Source organism: Anarrhichthys ocellatus, unplaced genomic scaffold (assembly GCF_004355925.1).
Source record: "Anarrhichthys ocellatus isolate YVR2014 unplaced genomic scaffold, GSC_Weel_1.0 scaffold32, whole genome shotgun sequence".
Taxonomy (NCBI): domain Eukaryota; kingdom Metazoa; phylum Chordata; class Actinopteri; order Perciformes; family Anarhichadidae; genus Anarrhichthys; species Anarrhichthys ocellatus.
The window spans coordinates 5,078,450-5,105,566 of NW_022280062.1; the positions used below are offsets into that span (position 1 = coordinate 5,078,450).

Consider the following 27,117-nt stretch of genomic DNA (forward strand, 5'->3'; position numbering starts at 1 on the left):
CCGTCGACCTACATGTCACTGTGACCCACTTGCCCACAGAGGCTCGTCCGAGATCTCAATGAAGTTACAATCCGAGGCGAATGTTTACAAACCTCAATTCTCCAGGAAGATGGGGGTGAGAGAGGTGCTGCCGTCTCTGCAGGCGGAAATACACTTTCTGAAACAAACAAACCAACAGTCGCACTGTTTCCACAGTGACTGACACGGTGTGAACAAGTGTGGAAAGCTGTATGGACCAATTCTATCCTCCACACACCTCAAATTACTACTTCCCTCTACGTTCGCTGCAGACCCACACAAACAACTTTGCTGTGGCGGCAGTGGAGACAGCAGGCTATCAGAAAAGACAGATTACTGCAGACTCACCTCAGCTCCATGTTTATCAATTACATTCATATTTATGAACCTAGTCTTCATTACACTTGACAGAGTGTAGACAGAGATGGCTCTGTCTACATTCACATAAAGTCCATACTTATCAAACCATTCAGTGAGCCCTCATGCATCTGCACTCATTTATTCAGATTTCCTCTTCTCATTTGTTCCCCGTTTGGATGTATATTTTGACACTTCCAGCGCAGGAGACGACGCATCATATGAAATTGCTCTGTGAGAGTATGGAGTATCTACAGTACCTGTTTTACACTACAGAGACCTGGGGTCCAATGAAGCACCCTGCTGTTGATATAACCTGAATTAATGTGGAGTCCCTCAAGCAGAGAGAGAAAGGAAGAGGAGGCGGAAGCAGCTCCTTATGTCCAGGAAAAAATGCTTACTCCTCAACACCAGTGGAGGTGTAATCAGTCGGCTCATCAGTGACAGCGGGAGACCAGAGAATCTTCGATGAACAACCATGACACGGTCATCTCGTCATGGGATACGCATCAAAAGTGCGCTCTGTAATTGGGACTTTTTCTACATCTCGGTGCAAGCAACGATTTAATGTCCAATCAGTACAGTAGAGATTTCTTCTTCATCTTTCAATCAGTAATTTCTCGTTTACAAGAAAACATTGCCAACTTTAACTCAGCTCATCATTTGCTCTTATATATTTGCTCAAGCAGCTCATTGTGTTGGCAAACCCCAGGCCTCTGTAATTAATAACCTTGGTATCCAGTATGTTAGTTTAGAAACACGTTGTATCCAATAGGTTTCTAATCTGGGGGGTTGGGGGACACTCAGGGCATACAGAAGGAGATTATGCCCAAATGTAACTTACAGTTTGATCATTCCTCACTCCCACCTTGTAAGACATGCTCATTAATCACGTCTAAAGAGCGGAGTGATGTAGATCAGTGGAGCAAGGAGAAGGAGAAGCAAAGAAATTTGGTTTTATTGCGATGCCTCCTGCCAGCCGTCGCTTTGCATCAACGATGCGGATGCCGGCGGCACCTCATCATCTATCTCCGGATGTTGTGCCAAAAGGTATCATCCATTTATCATAGTTCAACCTTTTCAGATCCTTCACAGGTCTCTCGGGGGCCATACAATAAGAGTGCCCGGCAGGCTACATCTTACCGAGCACCAAAGGTTAAAACATGCAGAGGCATGAAATCACCATTCAGCTCAAGAAATCTCCCTCCACTTCCTTTATGTCGAAAATGTATGACTTCACCAGTGATTCCCTAACCTAACCAAAGAATGCCAAAAGGCACCGAGTGTGAGATTGCTCCATCGAGGGAATGCTTATCGAGAGGCAGCGCCCTCCTCCCCCATCCCACTCTTCATCCATAATTGCTTTCCAGGCCTGCGTTGGAAAGTGCCTGAAGCTGTGTTATGTTTGGCGGGAGCAGAATGCACTGGAGATAAGTTGAAATCCAAGACTATGCCCCAATTGGGACCACTGTGGCATAATGAAACCACTATTCTCATCTTAGTCGAAACGGAGCATTTCCAGTTTTCTAACAAGGCCTCTGCATAAAAATAGTGGTTATCTAAAGCTAATGTGACACGAAGTTTGCTTTGTAATTTAAAACTCCAAATTGTAAAAAACACAAAGGCAGACCTCACTCACACACACAAGTTTATGCACACACACGTACAGCGACCTGCAGACCTCACAAACCGGTGCTGGAATTAAACTTAGTACAATTACTCAAGTACTGTACTTAAGCACAAATACAAAGTACTTTATTTGTTTATTATTTCTACTATGCTTTCTTTTACTTCTACTCCATTAACTCTCACAAGGCACATTTTTTACTTCACTACATTTATCAGACAGCTTTTCAGATTACAGTTTTCCATCCATTGAAACCCACATACGTATCTCCAGATGTGTTGAAGAAAATTCTCCATCTTAATCTAAAGGAACTATTTAAAAAATGATGCTGATAATACTTAGACTTTCACTTCAGGAAGGTTTTTCACAGTGTCGTGTTAGTAAGATTACTTAAATAAAAGATCTGAATATTTCTTCCACCACTGTCAAACAGTTACGAAGTCTTTGGCCATAACAGCCTAATTGGGGAATTGTTTTGTCTCGCTATCCAGCTGGCTGATTGCAAAGCAAAATCCTAATGAACGGTGAAAAATGGCTTTGTTGCTCAGAGAAAAGTCGTAGAAGATCTGTCCAGTGTTCTCCATCTCTAACAATCCATTTTGTAAATTTCTTGTGTCATCTCAGGGGGAGTGTCTGCAGCTGCACAACAGCTTCAGGCAGTTTGGCTCAGTCGGTTCACCACTTTGATCCAGACTGAAATTATCTCCTTTCAACTATCGGATGATTGCCATGAAATTTGTGACAAACATTTATGGTTTCTGAAGGATGAATCACACAAACTTTGGTGAACATCCAACTTTTTAAACAAGAGCTGCAAGCACGTCAACATTTTCACTTATTCAGTGAAATATCTCCACATGTACCAAATGAATTGGCACAAAGTTGTGTTCCAACATTAACACTCCTCAGAGGATGAATCCTCAAGACATTAGTGATCAGCTGACTTCCCACCATGTGCCATAATCAGTTCAACGTTACCATCTTTCAAATACTTTTCTTTTCAACCAAATATCTTCAAAACAAATGAGATTTCAGTTTCGCCAACTCGCTAAACAAAGATGATGATCATGGCAAATACTACCTGCTATACATGAGCGTCATCAAAAACTGAATTGTCATTATGCAAGCACAACTAAATTGAAGATGCGTCAACCTGAAATGCCTTACATTAAAAGACTTCACATATTTACAAGGGTAACGATACAAGATGAATATCAGAAATAGAAAGTAGAGAATCTAGGCAATTTAACAAAAATTACTTGTGTGCAAAATATCAGCAGCTGCAGCAAAAGTCCTGTAAAGGTGCAGTGTGACAGATATGGAGCGTATTGGGTGATGATTGACATGTTAAACTGTCATTGCAGAAAAGGAATGTATGGAATAAAAAGTTAAATCTCTCGTTCTGCTTCATCAGTGTATATCTTTTTATTCTCTTTTAACCATCCCTTGTTAATCCGACAATGTTAGCGTGCAATGCTAAATCTGTGGAGTGCCCTTTGTCTTGTTCGTTAAAAGTGCATAATACAAGATTGGGAGCATTTTACTGCCTTTCATCATGGCCGGTGGCTAGTAGCTAACGGTGCTAACAGCACAGTACAAACAACGGAAAACGTGCTGACAGAGCAAACGGTGTTTATCTGAGGAGGAACCGGAGGGTAGTACGCTTCTGCGACACCGCTGTCGGTTGGGCTGGTGTTATCAGCTGTAACCGCCGTATGAGAGCAGTGCAGGGCGGAGGTCGTGAGCTAACCAGTGGGGCACCCTCACGTGCACTAATAGTACTAACAGCATGCAGGCCAGCCTGGCAACAAAAAAATAAAGAATCAAGCCCAGAGAAGCTCCAATAACAACACACACGGAGGAAGAGCGACATCATTACTCCACTCTGTCTACACATAGCAAATAGTTGTTTGCTGCTTTATCAACGCTCCCAATGTCGTATATATTTCTCCTTTTTGGAAACCAAATGTTTGAACTTAAATCATATGGAAATATCTTGTGTCTTGTTAGACGCGTCAAGTCAGCCAAGTTCATGGCTCTCCAGCGTGACATCGGGGTTTGATCAAACTCCCCTCGTCTGCATCAAACCCTCCATTAGTTTGCCTCCACCTGTCTCGCATGATATTAGTTAGGCATCTGCGTGATAGCGGTGTCAGAGAGGCAGTCAGAGGGAGATGGTTACGCCACCTCTTCCTTCCATCTCCACAGAGAGGCGGATGAGTGATTTCCTGTCCTCCTCGAGAAAATAAAACTAAGGATCCTGCTACAAGAAAGGAAACCCCATGGGATTCAACTCCATCTTCCACTTTCATAGTCTGCCTCCCTCAATCTCTTGTCTCATTCTCTCAGGATGAACCTTTCCCAGGTCCTGTATTCTCTTTCATCATTCTCTCCATCCTTACCCTTTCCTGGTTTTGTCCTCTTCTCTCATTCTCTTTGCCTCACTCTTCAAGAGTTCCTTTCCCTTTTCATCTCCTTCCCCAAGTTTCTTTCTTTGCTAGCTTATATCTCATCCCTCTTACAGTCTTCACAGTACATGTCCAGGCCAACAAATGCTGCTGCATAACTAGAAATAAATTACCCTTCATTCTGACCCAAATCAAACATGTTGCATTGACTATACTTGGTAAACAGGATTTAAGAGGCATAAATAATGTCTGTAACATGCAAAAACAAAAACAACAAAAAAACTTTTCAGTTCATAACCCGATGAGAAAAAGAAAATGTTGCAAATGCTTCAGCATCTTGGCCAAAAGTCAGAAAAAAACTTAAAGGCTTCAAAATGTTTTTTTGGGTTGTGATGAGTTTAATGCTCTGGAGGAAGATAAAGTAAAGCGGTCAAAGGCTGACTGGCACTGAACCCTGCACGCCAGCCAGCTGATATCTTGGAAAGATCAATATGGCAGAGAGGGCAGCAGGCAAAGATGAAGACAAATGTTCCTGTCAGAGGACTTTTTTCCCCAAGCGCCAATCATTCAGCACTGCAGGAGAAGGAATGCGAGGCGAGGCCGATCACTTTCTCACCTCTCCATATGTACTGAGAAAGTTCATACATGTTGTCAGACACAACGCCTCAGAAAACTGAATGCAAAGTATTTGAAGGTTGGACTGCATTATGCACTTCCACATGCCATAGTCACAAAGTGCATTTGAATCATAAAGTATTGATTGCAGCTTGCGGAGGCTGAATGTCAAGGGTGATAAAATAGCAGGTTTGAAGAAGCATAAATGATGTTCAGTGGAGCCGTGGCCCTAATTGATGTCCCTTGTCACTAAAATGTCAATAAGTTTATTGTGAAGAGAAAAAATAAATTGGTGGTTTACTCACGGTGCTCGGCTGCTCCTGTCAGAGGGGGGGAAATCAATTCTCATCCGAAGCTGGGTTTACCGACGCATTACAGACAAATCCTCATCAAATCAAAATGTACACTGTCACTGAATATTGGCATTTCAGGCAGTGAGAAAACAGATGCTGCTGCGTGCCCCGTCAGCTGTCTTGAAATATGAACGACTCGTTTCCAAATCGATTTGTGCGCAGATCTGCGAGATCTGTGAAAGAACTGCGAGACTTAGCTGAGCAATAATTCAGATTCTAAGACCAGAAGCTGAAACAGCCTCTGGCTTATTGACCGCAACAAATATTAAACTCTATTCAATGTTGTGTCTCACACCGAGTCCATCGTCCACATGCCACTCATAAACAGAGTCACATTAACATTTTACATTCTTCAAAGAAAATGTAGTTTTAACCAAATACCAACACAATTACTGAGATCTCGAGACAGCAACCGTACTACCCACCAGTCCATTACTGTTAAATTAACTTATACTGCATTGGATGTCTGCACAATGTTCACACAGCATGGTTGGCACAGTGATTTATGTCAAGACACTCATGGTCGTGCGGACACAGAAAGCATCATTTGAACTATTCTAACCTTCACAGCTACTTGTCGAACCCAAACCCATTTCAGGGCGCTCTGTTTGCCGAGGGGATAAGGTACGAACCATGAACAACGACAGCGTCCCAGCTGGGGAGCTTTGCTTCATGTCATTCCTCGTCTCTCCCCCCCAGTGTATCTATCTGCTGTCTCTGTAAGATATAAAATACCTTGAAAATGAAACAAAAACTAAATTTCCAAAAGCATCGTGCACTTTCAAGGTCTAAAAGTCTACTTTTAGATAGATATACACAGATTAAAGTGTAACATTGAATCAAAATGTCTGCAAAATCGATGTAATAAATGCAAAACGGCAGATTTGGCTATAATGTGACTCATTTTCGAACGGCTTGTGTTGATGCCCTTCAGTGGCATGCCCAAATCCCCTGAGTGCAGCTTTAAAATGATGTTGAAATGCCAAACTAATGCTCAACTTGATTAAATCGTATAAAAAATACGATGAACGCACACACAAGTTAGTTATTAGTTACAAGTACATGGTGCCATACATAAAGTGAGCTGTGAGTCCACAGTGTACATCACCAGAGCAGAGACTCAAAATTGAAACTTAAGTGGACAGACGAACAGCATTTCTCCTGAGAAAACTCTGCCAGCTGAACTTCTCACAGTCATCAACATTAGAGGTTTCCACGCTTGCCAGTTCCTTCACCAACGAGATTCATTTTAATGAATAATAGTTCCACCTTCTGTTGCCAAACTGCATTACTTTGTCACAAGATTAAGTGACTCTTCAAAGCACCTGGTGTTTAATTTAAATTTATTTCCCAACCAGGCTACTTTTTCTGATGTTCACAAACAATATGCTTACTTCTGGTAAATACTGTACGTGTTCATGCTGCTTATTCGTCTCTTCCACGCAGTAACAGCCTCTTGAGCGGGGAGGAGGCTGTCAAATTACTCATACACAAATCAACCTTTGACATAATCTGATGATTTAAAGCATGCTTTCAGCAGCCAACATATACTTTTCTTGAAAAATAGATGGCAGCGCCAATTAGCCCCGTCATTCAAAGTGTTATCAGTCCTGCCATAGATGGACAGGCCCAGAGGCCCCTTGTCCTTGGGCTCCTGCGCCTCAGGTTGAAGTAATTAACATTTCTTGGCAAAAACTCAATGAAATGACAACATAGAGATGCCAAACTAAAGAGAAGCAAAACGAGTAGAAATATTAGTAAATTGACTACAAAGAGACACAAAATGCATACAGCGATGCAAAACAACTACTCAAAAACAGATCCAGAAAGATGTAAAACGACTCCAAGAAAAACTAAATTGCTACCAGAGTCACAAAATGACAACAGTGACGCACAACAACTACAAAGAGACACATTACTACAGAGAGATGCAAAAGGACAATGAAGTAACACAAAACGACAACAAAGACACTCAAAAAGACTACAGCGATGCAAAGGAACTCTAAAGAATGCTAAATAGTACCAGAGAGATGCAAAACAAGTACAAACATACATAAATAGACTACAAAGAGCCACACAAAACTACAAGAAAAGAGACAAGAATCTGATTCATGTCGCATCTCTTTCAGCTGGGGCTTATTGTCTCAATCTGTCTATGAATCTGCCCAAAACTGTCCATTTCTTTAAACCTTAAACGTCTTAAATCCAATGATTGGAGAACTGTTGCATCCATCATTTGGCTCAGTGGGGCAGACCGCTACACAAGCCGCCCAACAGCCCATCAACCAAAGTGCCTGCAGAGAAGCATGCCATCTTGTATGTTGCCTTAAAAAAAAAAAAAAAAAAAAAAAAAAAAAAGCCTTTACTTGCAGCACCTTCCCTCCCCAATACTCACATTGATTGTTTTCTCCTGGCTTAGTGAATAGATGGCAGTCAATACACCCCTGCTGTGACATCAGGGTTCACCTCACTGCAGGTCTCCTGGGCTTACCAATTAGAGCGCAAGAATGCAGCCAGGGATTTCATTTGTAGCCTAAGCTGTTATTAGTAATGACAGGTGGGTATTGAGTGTGGCGTAACGCTGTGCTGGAGAAAATTGTGATAAATGACAGAGGGGTGAGACTCTCACTAAAGAGCTGTGCGGATAGACGACTGCTGGTCATTAGACAGGAGAGGCGCGTGTGTGTGTGTGTGTGTAAGAGAAAGTGAAGATGCGCTGCACAAATGAGTATCTAAGGGGGGGGGGGGGGGGAGTAAAACTGGCTTTACTTTGGTGCCAGCTCTGCAGCGAATTAGACAAGCATTTGCAGCCATTCATGCGCCTCCCCTCTGCATTATGGGAGACGCACACGAACACATTGTTTACCTTATGGTCGATGATGCCACTGTACCCCTGGAGGACCGGGGGGTGAGGCTTGGCCACCTTGACTGGGGCTTCAGTGGGCCGCCGCAGCTGTTCATGCTGTCGGACGTGCGTGTCGTTAGCGTCCCTGGAAGCGCCGTTGAAGCTGCCGTTGTACACGAGGAACAAGCTTGCGCACAGGAGGAGCACGAGGAGCACGGATATCCCATGGCGCTGAGAGAAAGACACAAACAGAAGCCATCTAATTATTCCTGATGCAGAGGACTGAGTTCGGGCTGCACCTACAGGCAGCCTGCACCACCGTCGTTTTGTCAACAGCACCCCAACTTCCTGGAAGTCATGTCACGTGCGCCCAAGACTTTAAAAAAAACAAAAAACGCTGTTATCGACTTAATGTAAGGGCACAGGCTGAATCGTGCCATCGACAACATGCCAGCAGGTTGTTCGTGGTAATCTTTACTTAGTTTGCATGCATACATTGTAATGCTCAGGTCCGTACAGGAGCACATCTGCACGGTGACAATACACGACAGAGTAAAGTTCATGTCAATATATTGACCTCGTAAGTGAAACGGTGCATCAAATCAGTCTGAGCTTCCAGGTTATGAATCACTACTAAATCACAGATGCACAAGATAAGCAGCTATAGTGACACTTGATTTGTTTGAACTGTGTGCATCAAATGTTTTTATCTATTTCTCAACATGCAATAACACAAGAAATATTAAAGCAAAAAAAAACAAAAAACATAATGCACTTTTTTAGATTTATGCAACTGCATTAAGCGCAGGAAAAGCAGACACAGGGCGCGCTGTGCTCCATGCTGTTGTGTTCATTATAAGAAAAAGCCGGAGCTTAGAGCCAAACAGAGCGCCCAGCTGGATGTCCATTGTTCAGATCCTAATCTTTTGATCCGACACAGCGCACACAGCAGCGTTACGGCAAGTGGAGTGCACTTAACTGAACATTGCTGGATGTTAAAAGCGAATACAAAGAACGGCATATAGTGCTGCACGGCATAAACCTTTACCATAGGTGTCTTCATTTTGCAGCGCGCTGTCTTATCGCTGCGGCTCAGTGCGTCTGACTCCACTTTCTCTCATCGTCCAGCGGCATCTGCTCGCATCCCGGATCCACTCCGTCCGCGCTCAGCCAGTCTGCCTGCTGCCGCCTGTGTGTCTTCAGACTGGAGCCCAGGCGCAATTCATACTGTGGAAACCGAGGGGACAGATGTTCACGATTGCGCCTCTGCTGGGTCTTAAAGCCCCCCGAATTTGAGGGGTGGCTGATGAGTGGAGAGACGCGGCGCAGTTAATTAAAGAGACTATACCTGCAAGAGGGTGATAAGGCCGTTTTGTTGAACGGTTATTTCGTGCTGAGCAGTATTTGATGGAAATCTCTGCTCGGATTACTCAGGAGTACAGTGAACCTACGCCATGCCATCGCTGCGTAAAATACGAGGTGGTTCATGAATTCGAGAGCAGCGATTATTTCCTGGAGAGCCAACACCGAGCCTCTGTTAACCAGAGAGGTGGAATGTAACCAGGTATTTTTACTCAAGTACGGCACTTCTGTACACATTTAAGGTACTTCAACTTGACCGCTTGAGTATTTCCATTTCATATTCTACACCTCTACGTTTCACATTTCAGAAATATTACGCTTTTTACTCCAACACATTTATTTGACAGCTGATGATTTTACAAATAAAACATAAAATAAGCTTATAAAATAAAAATGTAAAGACTAAACCCGACAATTTAATTAACAATGCACATATTGATTGCATTACATACATTGCAGTTATTAGCACCCCCTCAAATAGCTACTGCGGCTAACACTTCACCAGTGATAATGATCTACATAACACTCAGAGTCCTTTTACGTTTGATATTTTAAGTACATTTTGCACAAACGCTTTTTCACTTACATGAAGTAACATTTTCAATATATTACTTTCACTTGTAAATACATATGTTTAGCTTCCAAACCCTCACTGCTGTAAATGCATCAAACTGCTTTTGATCCAGTTCTTCTTGATTCTGTCCAGCTCTCTCTTTTATTCAATGTGCCTTTGATTCTCTCGTTTTCTCCTACATTGTTCCATAAATATAAAAGGGGTAAATAAATAAGGTTTGTTTAAACACCAGTGAGGTATATTGTGCGCGTACGTTTTCTTTTAATAATCCTTTATGTAAAATGCATTCTTAAAAGCAAAAATGAATTATTTCCTTGTGAAGTTGAGCTTCTGTAGCCGCAGCTTAAAATGTGTATGCACTACATTACCTGAATAAACATTATGGATTTCACCTTCAGAACAGAGGCAAAGTAGTTTTCATTTTTGGATAATTGCAGCTCTGGTGCTGAATCTGTGCCGCTCTTTTTTCATTGTTAGTGTCTTGGTAGTGTATACATATCCATGCTGAGTGTGTGCTGCTGCCTACTGTGTATCAAAGCCCTCTATAGGTGCACATGTAGCACAATAAATGGTGATTTGTTTTGTTAGATCCGGGGGTTCACTGGCCCGATACGGGGCTAACTATTTACTCAGCTCTATTAAAAGATAGGCGAGCTGGTGTTCTGTGAGGAAACTCGCCTGGCTCTGCTAACTACCGTTACTCCTGAGGTCTACCCTGCTTCCACCGGTAACCTGCACTCGGCCGAGGGGCCACCCAGGCCGGGCGCTTCTACCAGTCGAGTCAGTTATGGCAGCCAGGGGAGTTTCTCGGATTGAAAGACAGGGGGGGCTTAGCCCCAAGGGGAGTGGCATGCACCCGTACAAACAATTTTTTTTGGGGCCCATTTGGGGCCGTGGATATCCGTTGTTTCAGACAGTTCATAGATTGGTTCAATCAGAAAGAGTGATTTTGCTCTGTAGTTTTGCTTGCATTCAGTATATGATAACACAAGAGACACAATTTCAGGGTCATAGTGAAATTTGTCAACACAAATATGAACTTTTCTCAAATAAAGAGAGAAATAATTTTCCTGCTTGTAAAGGAAAGACGGATAAACTAGCTCCCAAATCCTAATTCTTAAAGGGACCGCACACAATGGACCCGACAGTGTCAACTTTATATCGTTAAGTATGATGATAGAATGTTGGATTGTAATTTGAAGGGGGAGAAAACATACAAACGTTTAGGAGCCCCCCTAAAATAGGCCTAACGACGCCCCTGATGGCAGCTTTCCTCTTCTGGATCCGGGCTCTTGGTAAATTGCCAGGTTAGATTTTAACGGCTAGGATTACAACTAAAACCGTAAGGGACTGTTAAGTGGACCGGTCACTAGGATAACCAGTCGGAACTCTTGTTGTTAAACATACAATAGATTTAACCTTTTACTGCCACGAGGAACTTTTACTTATCTAAGTGAATGAAGTCTCTTGAGAAATTTACTTTAAACGCAGATTAGATATTTATTGCAGGATATATTAGCAGGGGCACAGCAACAGCTCACATAAAATAATACTATACTTGATTTGATAAGTTTACAATTTCTTGTTAGATTATACTCATTAGTTTCAATGCCGAGGCGGCTCGGTGGAGCTGGATTGAAGAAACGACAAATCCTTTTGGGGGTCTTTAGGAGCGAAGGTCCGGCCGAACCGTCAGCTCCTCCTGCACAGGCCAACAAAGTCCGTTCAGCGATCCTTCAGGCTCAGTACAAAGTCCGGGCGGCTGTGTCCTTCCGTTGTCCGGTTGTTAAAGTCAAACAGGGGGGAGAGGAAAATCTCCGTCTTTCAATCTTTGTCCACGAACAGCTGGTGATTATCATTACATCATTGATTCTGTATATGGGTTCGGAAACCACCCAAACTTTCCTGTGTGTGCTCTCTTCCTCAATGCTCCGAGTGTGTGTGTCCGGTTACATCTGTTATGACCTCAGCTGTTAAGGCCCCCACCCAGTTGCATTTCCCCTAACCTCGGCTCTCACTACACACAGACTTCACTTTACTCAAGTTTCTACACATACATTATTATCAGTTTACATTTGTTAAATCACTTCATATTTCTGTAATACACACTTGTTTTAACATGATTATTAGATCCTTTAAACTATAAGTATACGCTTTTGTGTCCCTTTAGCCTGATTCACATACCGAACATGTATTCCTTCATTTAAGGCAGCCTTCCTGGGATCTCAACTCTTTTTGACAGTTTCTATCTCTAGCCACACTGAAACATCAATTAGTCACCACCTAAATTTTTAGCTCTTGTTTTTTCTGTGTAGAGTCCTGAAAGTGTGGCATTTAATGTTTCAAGCAGTTGCAACAGCAGCTTTGCATAAATATTGCTACACTACAAGCTACATAATACTTTTCAAAACAAAGTTCAAAGGGGTTCACAGAGCTGCAGAGAGATACAACCACCAAGCCGAAACACTGGTGAAACATGCAGATACTGTTTGATGGGAAATCAGAACTGTGTTGAGACAGCATAATCCTAGAAACTAATTTTAGAAAATATGTCTAGTAACTGTATAATAGATATATTAAACTAGTTTCATAACACTTTACTGGTCTGTTACTTATCATTTCTAGAAAACAGTTTAGAAATAATTATGCGGTTTGCAACAAATTGTTGCGCAAGAGTAATAATACTGGTATTTTAGTTAATTTACTAAAATGAGTTTAAAAGCAGATGTTGATTTCCAGAAGAAGCTACTTCAAAGTACAGTTTATGTTGAACTGTACACTGACCTGTAGACAAATGCATTTTTCCAGGAATACATTGTGCATACAGTATTTGCTGCGTACTGACCAAGAGACTTGGTGAAATAATTTAGAGGTGCAAAATTTGAACATAATTAGTGCCAAATGACCTAAACATGTACATAAACTGTATAAACAAACAGATGCTCAAGTCATTATTTTTAAGTCCAAGTCAAATCTTTCATGTCAAGTAAATAACTGTATTTTCCGCCACTCAGTGTAATATTGCAATCATTATTAGGCATGCAATAACAACCTCAACCTGTTTTTCCATAACAGAGTTCAACCATCCAACTAATGACAGTTTATAATCTACTGTAACTCAACACATCCACCCAGACATGCTCACAAGTCATTTTTTGCAAGTCCAAGTCAAATCTCAAGTCACTTTGTGTCTCCACATATACAGTACATATACGTAATTAACCGTGTCAAAAAATGCACCAAGTTGGTAAGAAATAGTGAAACCAGAAACATGAAATAACCAGTGAGAAAAGTAAGAGAAGTACAAGAATGAGGTAACACCATGTTTTTAAAAGAGTGATGGGATTTAACCCGAGATGTTTGCCACGGCCAGCACAAGACTTTAAAGGCGATCAATGAAATGTTAAAAATGATGAGTCTAAAATCCACCTGCCCAGCGAAGCTGAAAACAGAAGAAATAAAGTCAAGTCTAGTAGATTTTGTGAGAAGTCTTGCTGCTGCAGTCTGTACTAAATGTAGAGAGGAGAGGGAATTCGGACTCATTTATATCATTTTAAAATAAATGATATAAATGCATGTTTCACCTTAACCAAGTCAGCAGTGAATGAAAAAAAATTATTTTGGAAAACGTTTTCTGGTTCATAGATTAAGAAATGAGTTTGAAAGTTTGAGTTGGTTAACATAAGCAGTTATAAATTCAAACTATAGATGAAAACCACCAATTAAAGGCTCATGTCAAAACCAAAACAAGGAAACATCACAGCCCCTAGCCCATTTATAATGCCATAATGCATACCTTTATTTCAACATGGAGCACATGGATAATATGAAAGAGGTTGCTGGCAGTAACAAACACATTGAGAACTAGCAACTATCATTCTGCAGCGCTCCTCAGCACTCTTTCAGTGTTTTTTAGATCATTGTTTAGGTGTTATGGCCTGAAATGCTCCTATTTTGGTTCACTCTCACCACTCTCATCAGCTCAACTGCTGTTCTCAGAGAAAAAGCTCTTGAAACCCAAAATACAGAACCTGCTCAGCACCAAACAGCAGACTAGAGACAAGCTGGTGAAGAAGGTTGAACATCTAGCAGCTAAAGCGCCATATATTTCTCTCCAAAAGGTCAATGTTGGAATATATTCATCAGGTGGCCAGAAGCATGAATGATAATATTGCTCCATAACTGCTGGATTAGTCAAATGGATGGGAGTAAGCTAGATTTTGAAAGCATCCAACCAAAAAACCCAGCCAGGTGTTGCCAACTCTATTCCAAAAAAAAAAATAGCCAGCAGCAATAGCTCCAAAAGTTGCTAAATCAACTATTTCCATCCACATATTTTTATATGCATTTTGAAGTATCGTATATTAGAAAAGCGGCACAATTCGCTAAAACTTCCTCAACTGCGACTTACAGTTTTTATGCTTGAGGGGCTAAATGAATTATGGAAAAAAATCGGAAGTAGTAAACTTTTAACTCCCATGACTGATGAGCTGTTTTCACTGTGAGCGTCTTCTCAGATATTCCCACAACATGCACATTTTTCATCTCCAGATAACATGAAACGTGGCCAATACTAGCAGACAAGAGAACAATTCAAATGTGAATGAAATCTAAACAAATTCCTGAAGACCTTTCTTCAATTTTCTCTTGTAGATGGTTAGATGGCAAAGTTGACTGGTTTTGTTCACGGTTCACAATATCTACTTCATTCTACTCTGTTGAAGTGTCCATTCAATTTCCAAGCAAATTTTAAGCAAACATATTAACACTGAAAGCCCATGCCTTCAGGCCTCCCTCCAAAGCCACTCCCCCCCCAAGAGATCATTGGAAACGTCAACATATAATAAACATAAACAACAAATATGACTATTGTTGGTACTCGCAGCTGTCAAGAGCAGCTTGTGGAGGATTCCAGGGACGCACAAAGTGTGCATGGGCAGAGAGCGCCCTGACAGACTTTGATTTGCTTTGATTACACTTCTACACCCCGACAAGGGCAAACTATTCCTTGATTGCCATTGAAAGTTGGAGCATAAATCAAGAAGCAGATTTGTTCAATGGGGATGTCATTTTTAGGGATACTATCGGTCGGATTGATTAAAAATCAGTGGTTGTGATCGTGGTAATGGCAAAGGAATAAGAATTTAACCTAGTGCAATAGTGAGCCTCATCAATGGAGCTCTATTGCTCACAGGAATAAGCCATATCAATAAAAAAAACATAATATCTACAGATTTATCCTTTAAATAGTTCATATAACAAAATCATGTTGAAGTAAATCATCATATAACTTAGGATTGAACTGAACACATCTGGATTCATAAGTAAACCGTTACATAACTGTTATGTGAACACATTCTGGCTCATAGATACATTCTTATGACGCGATTAGGACGCGCCAGACAAATTGTAATAAATCTCTCCAATTTGTATCAAAACATTTCCAGTACATGGATCGTGTGTTCTGCCAAAAGGTTATCCTGACCTGAACAAGGACATGACCTAATGAAGAGACCAGACGTGCTTTGTTTTTGGTTCAACGGACTGGTTTGATTGGTGGAAAGTAACTTAAGGGGGGTGAATCTTGACTATAAAAGTGATCTGTGAAAAGTAATACATTTGGATTTGTTTCGATGTGCTAAACTCGTTGATGTTGGCGTGTATGCATTAAAACACTTCCCGCTGGTTGCAACTCCAGTTCGTCGTCTCTTCTCGTCATTTTGCCACAACAATCATCATTGGTATCTCCTCTGGTTGCCTTGACCGCAGCATCCGCACATCAATCCGCCACACAATGGACAGTTAAAACCACATATTACAATGCATTACAACTGGAGTGGAGCTGCTGCATGTTTCACCTTCATTTGCCAGTGACTGTGTGTAATCTGCTGGTTCTCAAGGGAGATGCAGGAGAGACATCCCAGAAGCAATAATCCACATCGGTGTCGCCATCAGAGTCACAGGAGAATAATGTGCGATAACACAGTGTAAGGTTGGAAGGCTCAACAACAACAATAACAACAACTACAATACATCAGAAAAAGGTTTCAAAGACAGGCCGTCTTTGAAGTGTGCACTTACTGAAGGCAGTGAAAGGGCATTTGGATCTCTCTGAGCTTTAATGGGTATATTTTAGGAAATCTTGCAAATAGGCAATAACAGGATTTAAACAATTTCGCTGTGAAATAACGGTAAAATACTGGCAGCAGAGATGCCGGTAATCTACTGTTATTTTACGGTGCAGCAACTGTAATTTAACAGTATCTGTAAACATTATCAGACGTTAACAGTTTAATAATCATGAAGACAAAACAATACTGGACAGTTTATGGTGATAAGCGTATAACCTCGGCTCCTCGGTTGACAACCCGCTTAAAAGATAATTCAGCCTGTTTTTTTTTTATGTTCATAGTTCCTCTTGAGAAACAGGATGAAAGTGTACCAAAAGTTCAACAAGCACTTGGTAGAAAACAGGACTACTTCATGGCAACACCTGCACTTTAATTCCCCCGGAGTTAAACTGCTGTTTTTTTTTTATCTACAGTCCCTTGACGGGAGTAAAGGATCAAATTGGAAATGAATTCTAAATTTCTAAATAATAACATGAAGTGGCTGTAAACAGCTTTACTGAACGCTTCTGTATTCTAATGTTTAGTGTGGTTTATTGTGGTATTTGATACTTCAAAAGGGACTTAAATGAAAGGAAATTCTTTGATTACTACAGCTCGAATGGCATGCCGGTGTTTATACATTATATCTGTTGTAAGATAAAAGGATCAAACCTCCAGTGTGAGTTTGCGGCAACTGTTATAAAGCCAAAGACAGAAGTCAGACTTAAAGTAGTAATCCTGGTTATTTTCTTCTATTGGCTGTTAAAAGTCTGTGCTTGTAATTCTGCCGGAGCAGAATCTCTTTACAGCGACTTTTCAAACACACAAAGACCTGAGGGGGCTAGAATTCAGAAAAAAACGTCCACAAAATAACTACGGTTTGGGTGAACTTTAACTCAACGTCATTTTAAAAACAAGTTTCACTGAGAGTATTCATGAGGGGCCAGTACAGATCACTGCTGCATGGGCGACTCAGCGCTCTATACTCTTACCATGACAGTTAGTCCATGAGCAGTCATACAAATTTAAAATGCAATCACCACGTGAGCAACCCAACATGCCAGCAGCGAGTTGATCGATGTTAATGGGCCTCGCAACACCGAGGTAATGGCACTCACAGATCAGCGTCTGATCGTCAGGGCCTACTCGATGATGGCGAGGGTACTGTGAAAGATGGCTGCCGCTGCTGAGCACGTGGACGCTGGTGGATGCTGATCACTAGGTGTTTACGATGCCTATAACACGCAGGAGGGCTCAGTCACCTACTTATTGCCTGTCGTAGCCCGTTACATGGTTGATTGTGTAGGGTCCGTATGGTGCTATATTTCACCCTTTTATGTTCTCTCTAATCCTCTTCAGATACGATTTATGAGTGAAAGCTGCTCCCAATGGTGCTGCGGGAGGGGGACCTTGACAAGGGAATCTGACTGGCTTTTTGTCCTTTCCATAATTAGAGAGTACATCCAATTCACCCCGTTCATTACCCCCTAGGCCCAGTGACAAATGATGTGGAGGCCTGTTTTAATGCAGGCTCACTGGCTGTCCTGTTCGGGGTGAATGAGCAACCGTGCATACAAGAAGATGGGAGACAGGAGACGTAATCGCTAGTTCAATTATCATACTATTACTAAATATAAGCAGGAATTGCTTTTCTTATTCAAACTTGCCTCTCAGACAATATCCACATGTTTCACCAGAGGACTGAAGTGAGATATAAAGGACAACTAAAGAGTCACCAAGTACATTTAGGATACTGTAACTTACATACACTTACGTACTTGTTTTGGTTTCACATGTCTGATTCACTCATTTCCAAAGGTGGCAGGCAACTGTTTTATTTTTTTACAGAAAATTAGCAACTAGCTGGTGAAAAAAGTGGAAATCTAGTAGCTAAAGAGACGGATTATATTTAGGAGTTGGTCTCTTAGCCAAAACAACAACTTCATTAGGCGATCATTTTCCATTGTTGCATTTACAGCATGTTGCCATCACCTTAATAGCTAAAAAAATGAATTAATGCATGATTAAAGTCAGGTATAAAGTGATATTGCCATTAAGAGGTTATACAGGGCAGATCTTTTACATTAGTCTACACTATACCTGCATTTCCACAAAAAGATGCAACTCCCACCAAATTAATGGATGCAACATACTCACTGTGATGGATTATACAACTCAAGCTGATGTAAAAGGTTTTTGGCGGGCTAATTGATTTTCATATTGTGACAAAATGAATGGAAACAATGGCAGCCAGAAAGGTAGAGCGAACTGATTTATAATGCCTAAAAAATGGTCACCACTAAAGTAAAGTACACACCATTTTAGGGCTTCAACTAGTGAAAAGGAAAATGATGACATAATGTAGGGAGTAATAAATAGCGCCTTAGAAGCTGTATTTTTCCAAATGTCTCTTTCAACACATTCAGGCGCCAATAGTTTAGTCGTAGCTACTGGTATGCTAGTAGCGGCTCAAACTTCAAGCAGAGATGAGGAGCCAGTTACAGAGTCTGGTACTCACCCCGATTTTCACAATTTCAAACTTGTAGTTCCAACGGACATTGCCTCAAGTTATGTCACATATACAATTTTTTCACATTATGCAGTAGTGCTATCCAAGACCTGTAAACAGACAATATGTAAAAATGGTAAAGCTCCCCTTTAACTTAAATCTGCAAAAACTGGTATGGTCCTTTAACTTTAACCTCCCACGCTACCCTGCTCCTCTGCACCCTTCACTGGCTGCAAGAATCTGATTCAAGACACTGGTACTTACCTTACACCTCAGCCCGTCCATTTTGCTCTGCCAATCGGCTTGCTACTCTCTCGCTGCGAAGCGTACCTGGCTTCCACTTGACTAAGTGTTTGCTGTCCTGTCTCCACAATGGTGGAGCAAACTCCTCATTGACATCAGGACAGCAGAAAATCTACAAATCTTTAGTCGCAGACTGAAAGCTCCTCTGTTCAAACTCCAACTATAGGCCCACAAATAAAAAAAACTCTATCTTATTGTCTCTAAATGAAGCATGTGATCAGCATATTTGAAGAGGTTGATGCACATTTAGTTGGACCCCGTGGTATTTGAAACTGAAACGCACAGTTAAAGTTCGATCACTTTAATCTCTGCAGGAATGTGGGGTTGGCTCTTTGTGTGATAAACACATTGTTAACATGATAATAACAGCTGACAGGTCATTATAGCGGAAATTAATGGATTGTATTACCAGATGGGACAAAAAAATGAAGCCCATTCAGGTTGGACTAAATTAGAAAACAGATAGGATTTCCAGGACGGAATTCAATTAAATAACGTCAATCATCACGACCAGTCTCTGGAAATTACTCGAAGCCCAAACAATATTTAATCCTGCCCCTTTACCAAGTGAATTACAGTCATTACTCCACAGTCTGTTCACTGGGTGCGTATTTACAGTTAGTGTCGCAGGGCCGGGACATTGTCCACCAGAGGATTTATTTGCTCTCCATGTTTGTTGACTGTGAACATGTAAAGAATAGGGTGGTGGTGGTGTCCTTTGCTCTGAGCCGACTTTTAATTAAATTGTTCCCTCAGGCATGATGGAAGAGGGAATCTAGTTACAGGGGTGACTGGGCCACGAGCACAGAGGGAGACCTGGTGGTTTGTTGTGGTGGTGGTGAGGCAAGCATTTCACCAAATGGAAAAGCAACTCTGTGGCAATGCATCACTGCTCCCCCCCCCACCACTTAACAAACCAACCTTGAGCAACATATCCATGGTTTATACGTTACCCTATGTAGCCCCTTTCCCACTGGACAAATACCCACTAACACCCATTAACATCTGTCCTTAGTAGGAAATGTTACAATTGCCATTCGTTCCCCAGACAAACGACTCTGCAGTAGTCACAGGTGTTTATCAGCTCAAGCTTCGATCAGCAGTGATGGAAACATGACACCCAGGTGGATACGCTAATTTATGCGCCTTTTCTAGAGCCGTCCTTGTCATCTCAGCCACAAATTCCATCTGTCTGCGTCGAACTAGAGCTTGAACATTATTCCAAATTAGTCAACACAGGATTTGAAGAGAGACTGAATAAATAACGGACATAAATAACAAGTAACCACCCTAACATTTTCCTTGCCACGATTCTGCTTTCTACTGTTTACTAACCCTGTTTTGTGTCGCAATGAGAGAAGAGTATTGCATATTTTTAGCGGGGTTTTTCGTGTGTAAAAAAAAAAAAATGCATATATATATATACACAAGCTAAGTTTTGTGGGAAAATGGTATATTTTCCAGCCTAGGGCAAAAAAAAAAAGAAAAAGGATTTGATATTTCTACACATTTCTTGTCTTGTTCTCCAAACTGAAGTGTTGGTTTGCAGCTAGGTAGCTTAGATACACACCAGCTAAACAGAATGGTTCATGACCGAGGTTTTCCTGGAGGTTTGACACAAAGCATAGAACTAACAAGAAATGGGGATGGTGTTTTTGACACGCAGCAGTTGTTTGTAGCTCCACCCAGTCTGCCTTGTGCTTCCTGGTGATCTAATTGAGGATGTCCATACAGGGAAAGGTTTCACAGTGCACAAATTTATGCGGACCAAATGAAAAAATGAATTTGCTGAGGGGTGTGTAGAAAGGAGCACATTTTATCTTCTTTGTCTTGAGAGCTGCCACTTCTATGCAGGGAATCGTGGACTTTGAAAAATTGCTTTCAAAGTTGTTTCCATTTGACTCTGTACTTATCTACTGTGCACACAAATCCCTCTTCAAGTTGATATATAATTACTTTATAAACATCACTGGGAGCTAGCCGAGGGGTAGGGCGTAATATGGAGGGCTACGTTTTTGATGCAATCTTTCTGAATAATAAATTGGCTCAGTTTACTTTTACATAATACATATTGTGCATTAATAGGCTTCATGTTTGAGGAGACTGTCTATGTTCACAGATTACTGTTAATGATTCCTCACAATCATTATCAGTAATGTTTAAGTGATCACAGAAAAACATAATTCTGTATTGATTGCATTTATAACATTTGCTTGATGTTACTCTTTCATTGCTGTAAGCTTCTACCTGATTAAAATAAAGTAAGTAAGTCTGTAGTTAAAGTAAAAGTTGTGTATTTATTATAACATGCGTCTTTGAAGAATCATTTAGTCTCTCCCGTGATGTCAAAGTACAGATTTTGTGTAGCTAAACCACGTTCATAGATGATGGTTAGGTTGAACCCAAAAATATAAACTAATTGCAGCTTAAACAATGTAACAACTGCTAATAGAAGGGAGCTGTCATTTTTCCATTTTCACATAGGGTACTTCTCAAGTCCCTCGATCCTCGCTTGAACCGGAAGTTGTTTCTGCGCCGCCATATTGACGGCCGTCCCAAAGCTCTAATGTAGCTCGGAGGATCGAGGAGGGACCTTGGAGGAGCCATGAGCGAGGAACCACGAGAGCAGACTTCCAGGAAGTATTTTTAACGGTATTTGGACGCTGCAGCCGATCTGACTAACTGGAGTTTAACACCAGAGTGAAGACGGATCACAGAATAAACTCGAGTTTATATTTGATTAGGTTTCCGATTCACCGTCTGGTTTAAATAAATGTTCATTGTAGTCTGAACAAAAAAAACCAAAAACGACCACAAACAACTTTCTTCATTTATTAGAAAGATTTGTGTTTTCATGATCTGATTTTTCCCTCAATAACTTTTATTATGGAAACAATTAAAGTCAGAGAGAGCTGGAGAGGCGAAACACTTTTTACATCATTCCTGAGTGTTTGATGAGTTTTATAATTTAAGAGAAACAATAATCATATTCTGGGTTATTTAATAAACAGTCACAATTTAAAAACGTACAGACGCACATAATTCATAAATAAGACGATCGCATTCCGGCGGTAGACATCGATCCTGTGCTTAAACAGAACACAGGACACAGTTTGTTAACAGACTACAGAGAGAAACACCTCTACAGTGGTGATTACTGTGCGTCTTATTAGTTACTATTATTAAGTAGGCCTACAGTGATCATGTGAACAGACAAACTTATCAAAAGTCTCTCCATCTGTTAAAGCCGATTGATAGCTGATCCAGCTGTGATCAGCTGACCCTCCGTCATCAGAAACAGACGTCGCTTCACGTGACGCAACTGAGGAAAGGACGTCTCATGTATCTTAAAACACATTTCCTAGTTCCTCTCTCCATGCATGGTTTCCTCCATGCATCCCTGGTGGGAGGGACTAAGACGCAAGGAAAGGACGCAAGTGAGGGAAACGGGGATGCAATTAGACTTGAGAAGTACCCATAGTACCTTCAAGTTTAGGTCACTAAGGGTCAGAGGTCGACTAATTAATCTGTTTAGCTGATAAAAAGGCGCAGATCGTTTTAAAATAGTTTGAAACATTTTTTTCAGAAAGCAATTCTCAACTCCATGAAAAAACATTAAACGCTTTAATCTGTTAATAGGATTAGAAAATGTTGGCTGCCCTGGGAACAGCTGATTTCACAACAAGTGGTATTTTTGTCATATCTGAACTGTTTTCAGTTCATTTCTCTCCATAAAACGTTGACCCTCTTGATAAATGTCGACCCATAAATCTTCTACGGGCTTTTTCGGGCTCCAAACTATCGTTATTAAAATAAAGTTTAAGCATGCAGGTGATAGTGTTTTATATAGTGTTGGAATTATGTCCTCAATTTCCATGCAGCGCTTGCAATCAATATGTCAATATGAATATACTTTAAATACGGTGGTCAGCCTTCAGAGTAATTGTTAATGTTTTTACAAGTTAAATATCCATGTATATTGTTAGATTCATCTAAAATTAGAGAAAAATGTTGAAATGGCGAGCAAGGCTGCCAAAGCTATCGAGATTGTTTTTTCATTCTCTGCTGCAGAGCACAGTTTTATATAACTTTTAACATTGATATTTTGCAACTTCTTGGCCACAAGCAGTTTCTACAGTAATCAAACCTCTTAAACAGCTCTTTCACTAATTTTAGTATTTAGCATCCATAAAGTTGGGAGACCCACACGAGAAAGATAAAACAGCAAATGACAGAATATCCTGACGTTTTGCTCTTAGTAATGGTCAAGCGCTAAAAGCTAAAAAAAAAAAAAAAAATCTGCCTCCGACATTCCCCATGATGGAACTCAAAACAACTATTTGTTAGACCCCATTTTTCATCCTAAAGGGACACTTGTTTGGAACACAAATGCACTCTGAAAAGCTCCTCCAGAGCCACATAAGACATGATGCAACCGTTTTCACAAGCTAATTAAACCATGATGATTAAACTAAACTTGCAGAATCACTGAAGTAGTCTTTAAAATGATCATGCAGTTAACAGTTTTGGACAGGAAGCTGATAAGATCTTACCATGTTGTCAAGAAGCTCATAATATATATTTACTGTAACATTGCTTGTGTTTTGGATTGTTCTGTATATGTTTTTCTATTGACTGTATTTGAGATGGATGTTGCTGAGTACAAATTGGATTATGAACGCTGTAGTATCTGCACTGTTACATGTTGTGTATCCATTTAGCAACAAACAAATCTAAAGAAAAGCCCTAAACTGTGATGAGGGCTTACAAGTCGCTGCTATACATTATCCGCAATCCTTTTCCGTTTTGCCTTGTTCTGCATTTTGCAGTGTAATAAATGTTAATTGGTGCTTTACTTTTATTGCTTATTTCAGCTATAGTGCACAACGATTCAGGTAAAGAACTGCATTATTCCCCCTCTCTGCTATTGCAAATCTAGGTATAATGCAAGCCTTCCAAAAATGTTGCAGTGCTCTCTGCCATTAACGTGTCCATCCGCCATTCCAACTAATGGAAATTCACATTAAGTGTACCTAAGTGCCTCTCGCAAAGTGCCGCTCTAATGTCCCCACCAGCCCCTTCCATTTGAATCTTTATTGAAAGTCATGCTGAAATCCGAGAAATTCTTCTCTTGGTGGTCGGTGGCAGGGAGGCAGATTTTAGTTTGTATCCAAGGTACTTTCACCACCGAGTGACTTTCTCTCCACCTTGATTTCCCTGTGAACAACACAACCTGGTCTCCTCACCATCCAAGCCAAGGAATTGCAGGCCAGACTCCCGTAAATAAAGTCGTCCCATCCTCCAACTCCATTCCCTGGTTATAACAGACTACGGTGGAGGCCAGAAGTCTGCCTCCCTCTTTGGCTGACAAACTGATTGGCTGTATGAGTAAAGGCTAATTAACTTCCTGAATACGACTGTTTATCTGACTTTATGATCTGACTGTGTGCCAGTTTGTCTGCGTGTCGTCGGTGAGTCTGAAGGCAGACCGGGCCGACGTTAGCACAAACTCACCAGATGCTCTGGCTGCATGCTCTGTGCTTCAGAGCTGGCAGCACGCCACTGCTCCTGCTTCACTAGGCTAATGTAAATGCACTGTCTCATCATCCGGGCCCGGAGGGAGGCACACTCGTCTGCCCCCCCGACATGCTCACTCTCGCAAGGGGGGGGGGGGGAGCAAGTGGGCCAGATGCTGGGGAAGGCTTCCTATGTGGCGAGGGAGCCATCGGAGGTCATTACTGCAAACCAGGGAGTCTGAAATCCTTTGTAATGCTATCAGAGAGTGCAGAAGCCAAGTTACTGCTGCTTTTTAAAATGACAGTTATCCTTTAAGGAATATATCGTACTGAAATGTGTCGTGCAATGTTTCCGATCTTCTTTGTAAATGTTTAATTCACTTGGATCTAAAAAGAGTTTACCGAGTAGTTTGTGTTTTAATTGTTATGGGCTTCATCAAACAGAAACCCTGTAATTTGACCTCAGTAAACACTGCAGCTCTTCACTAATTTATTCTTCTTAAGAGCAGAAGGTTCAGCAATAAGTGAAGACAAGCTTAGCCTGCATAAAGTCCTCCATCGCTGTCTCCAACAAGACTGTTTCCTATTTCTTGGTAACTTCAAAGTTAACGCAAAATGTGATTTGGGCCGTAACATTGCTTTAGTAATATCTATTCGTGCAAATATGTTTGGTTCTCTTTGTCCTTATTGTAAGTCGCTTTGGATAAAAGCGTCTGCTAAATGACTAATGTAATGTCCAGGTTTTGAGATTTTCGCCTCTACGCCGATACAATAGAGGCGAGTAAAATTCACCTGTGATTTAAGTTGACCAAATTTTCAATACACAAAGACCATAATACAACTAACAATAAACCCTTGAAGAACAGATAACAGAATAAATCTGGGCAAGTACCACTAGTTTATGCAAACTACAGCCAACCATTTAAAAAAAAAAAAAAGGTTTTGGTAAGATCAGAGAAACGGGGAACAAACAACGCCACATGGGGAATTACACCCCGGGAAATATAAACTTAACGACCTTAATATATGGTGTAGAATTTGTTAAGGGTACACAGATTAATTTGCGATATTTGGACAGAGACGCGTTTCATAAAAATGAACTTAAAGGAATCAATGAAAATCATCAAAACAGCCAAAACATGCGGAACAAAAGGAAAAACAGCCAAAACAGAAGCAGAACAAGCAACATGGAGGCAAAACGAGCAAACAAAACAGGCTTGCACCATGCTGCAAAATAATACAAGTTAAGATTGTGACTACTTACCACCTCAAACACGGGGTAAATAGTCAGACAGCAACAAAAGGAGGACTATGTCTGAAAGCCACCACAGCACCAGGACAGGGCCAAAACAGAGTGAAGCCACACCACAGGTGCCTTTTAAATGCTGGCACTGATTGGGGGGAGGAGCCTAGCCTGAGGGCTGCGTTCACAACACTACACTTCCTTCTCCGAGGAGCGTTCCTCACTACACTTGCAATCAGGGATTGAGAGAGGAAATGTTGGTCATTCATTTTAACCATTCAGCAAAATCAGGTTTTGTCTGACCCTTCCAATGATGGAGAATAATCTTTGCATGGGCCAACAAAGTGTGTCAACATAAGTCCAAATTATTAGGAGGAGATCTGTCTTTTAATAAACACGGCTGTGAAGATTTTGGCAGCGGTTTGTGCCAACACACTCACTAATACTTTTGACAACTTGTGTTGAGACAAAAGAACATTTCTACATTAAATGAAGGAACGTACAACTGTCTTTATCATAAATAAGTCGATGAGTTTTGAAGTTTAACTTGGGTATAATAATACAGAATTAAATTTGTTAAATTCAACAGCATCATTTCTTTCCAGGAACGGCGTCCCTATTACTCAGACGGACAGAGAGACAGTTTTCATCGCGACTATTTCTTCAGTAGAAAGTAGTTTAAATGAAAACAAAACTGCATCTGCAAATGTAACACTGTCTCTAAAAGCTAAAACTATTTGCTTGGCTTCATACCATTTGAGGTAAATGAGAAAATATGTTTTGTATTTTGGTTGAATCGACCCTTAAAATAGCACCAAAACAAACCACTGTCAATCACCAGTCTCGCTTCCTGCGTTGTGTCGTGCAGGATCACAGTCCATGAATTTCCAGATGTCTGTACGGGGCGACGGAACAGACAGACAAGCCCCGCTGCTGAAGAACCACGAGTGCTTTCATCATCCTGCACAAGTCTTTTTGTGGAAGTAGTCTTTTGCGTTCGGTGATTGGTTTGGACAGATGTAATTTTTCGGGAGGCTTTTGAAAGCTTCTCTGTCTCTGCAGTGCGAGAATCCCCAGAGAGAACAGTGTTGCCTCAGAGAAAAGCAAACTGCTCGACATACACGCTGGGTTTCTAAGGCAGAAATTCTAACTGTGTTCCTAAAATGTTTGGTTAGGAGGAGAACAATGGCCGCACAGCAGTTTCACTTTGCTTCAGGACTAAAATAAGCTGCTGTGTGGCACATTTCCAGCGGAGTAAGTATTCATTAAACTGTCAA

General features: G+C 41.1%; 1 protein-coding gene across 1 annotated transcript in view; it reads right to left on the reverse strand.

Moving 5' to 3' along the window:
• st6galnac5a (ST6 (alpha-N-acetyl-neuraminyl-2,3-beta-galactosyl-1,3)-N-acetylgalactosaminide alpha-2,6-sialyltransferase 5a) overlaps positions 1-25,957 on the reverse strand; it is a 55,853-nt gene extending 29,896 nt beyond the window's left edge. The window contains exons 1-3 of the mRNA XM_031865486.1: positions 25,862-25,957; positions 9,272-9,450; positions 8,245-8,454 (exon numbers count right to left, since the gene is read on the reverse strand). Coding sequence (XP_031721346.1) covers positions 8,245-8,454; positions 9,272-9,286 — 225 coding nt within the window. The 5' untranslated portion in view covers positions 9,287-9,450; positions 25,862-25,957. The remainder of the gene's footprint in view (positions 1-8,244; positions 8,455-9,271; positions 9,451-25,861) is intronic.
• Between the last annotated feature and the right edge of the window lie 1,160 nt (positions 25,958-27,117).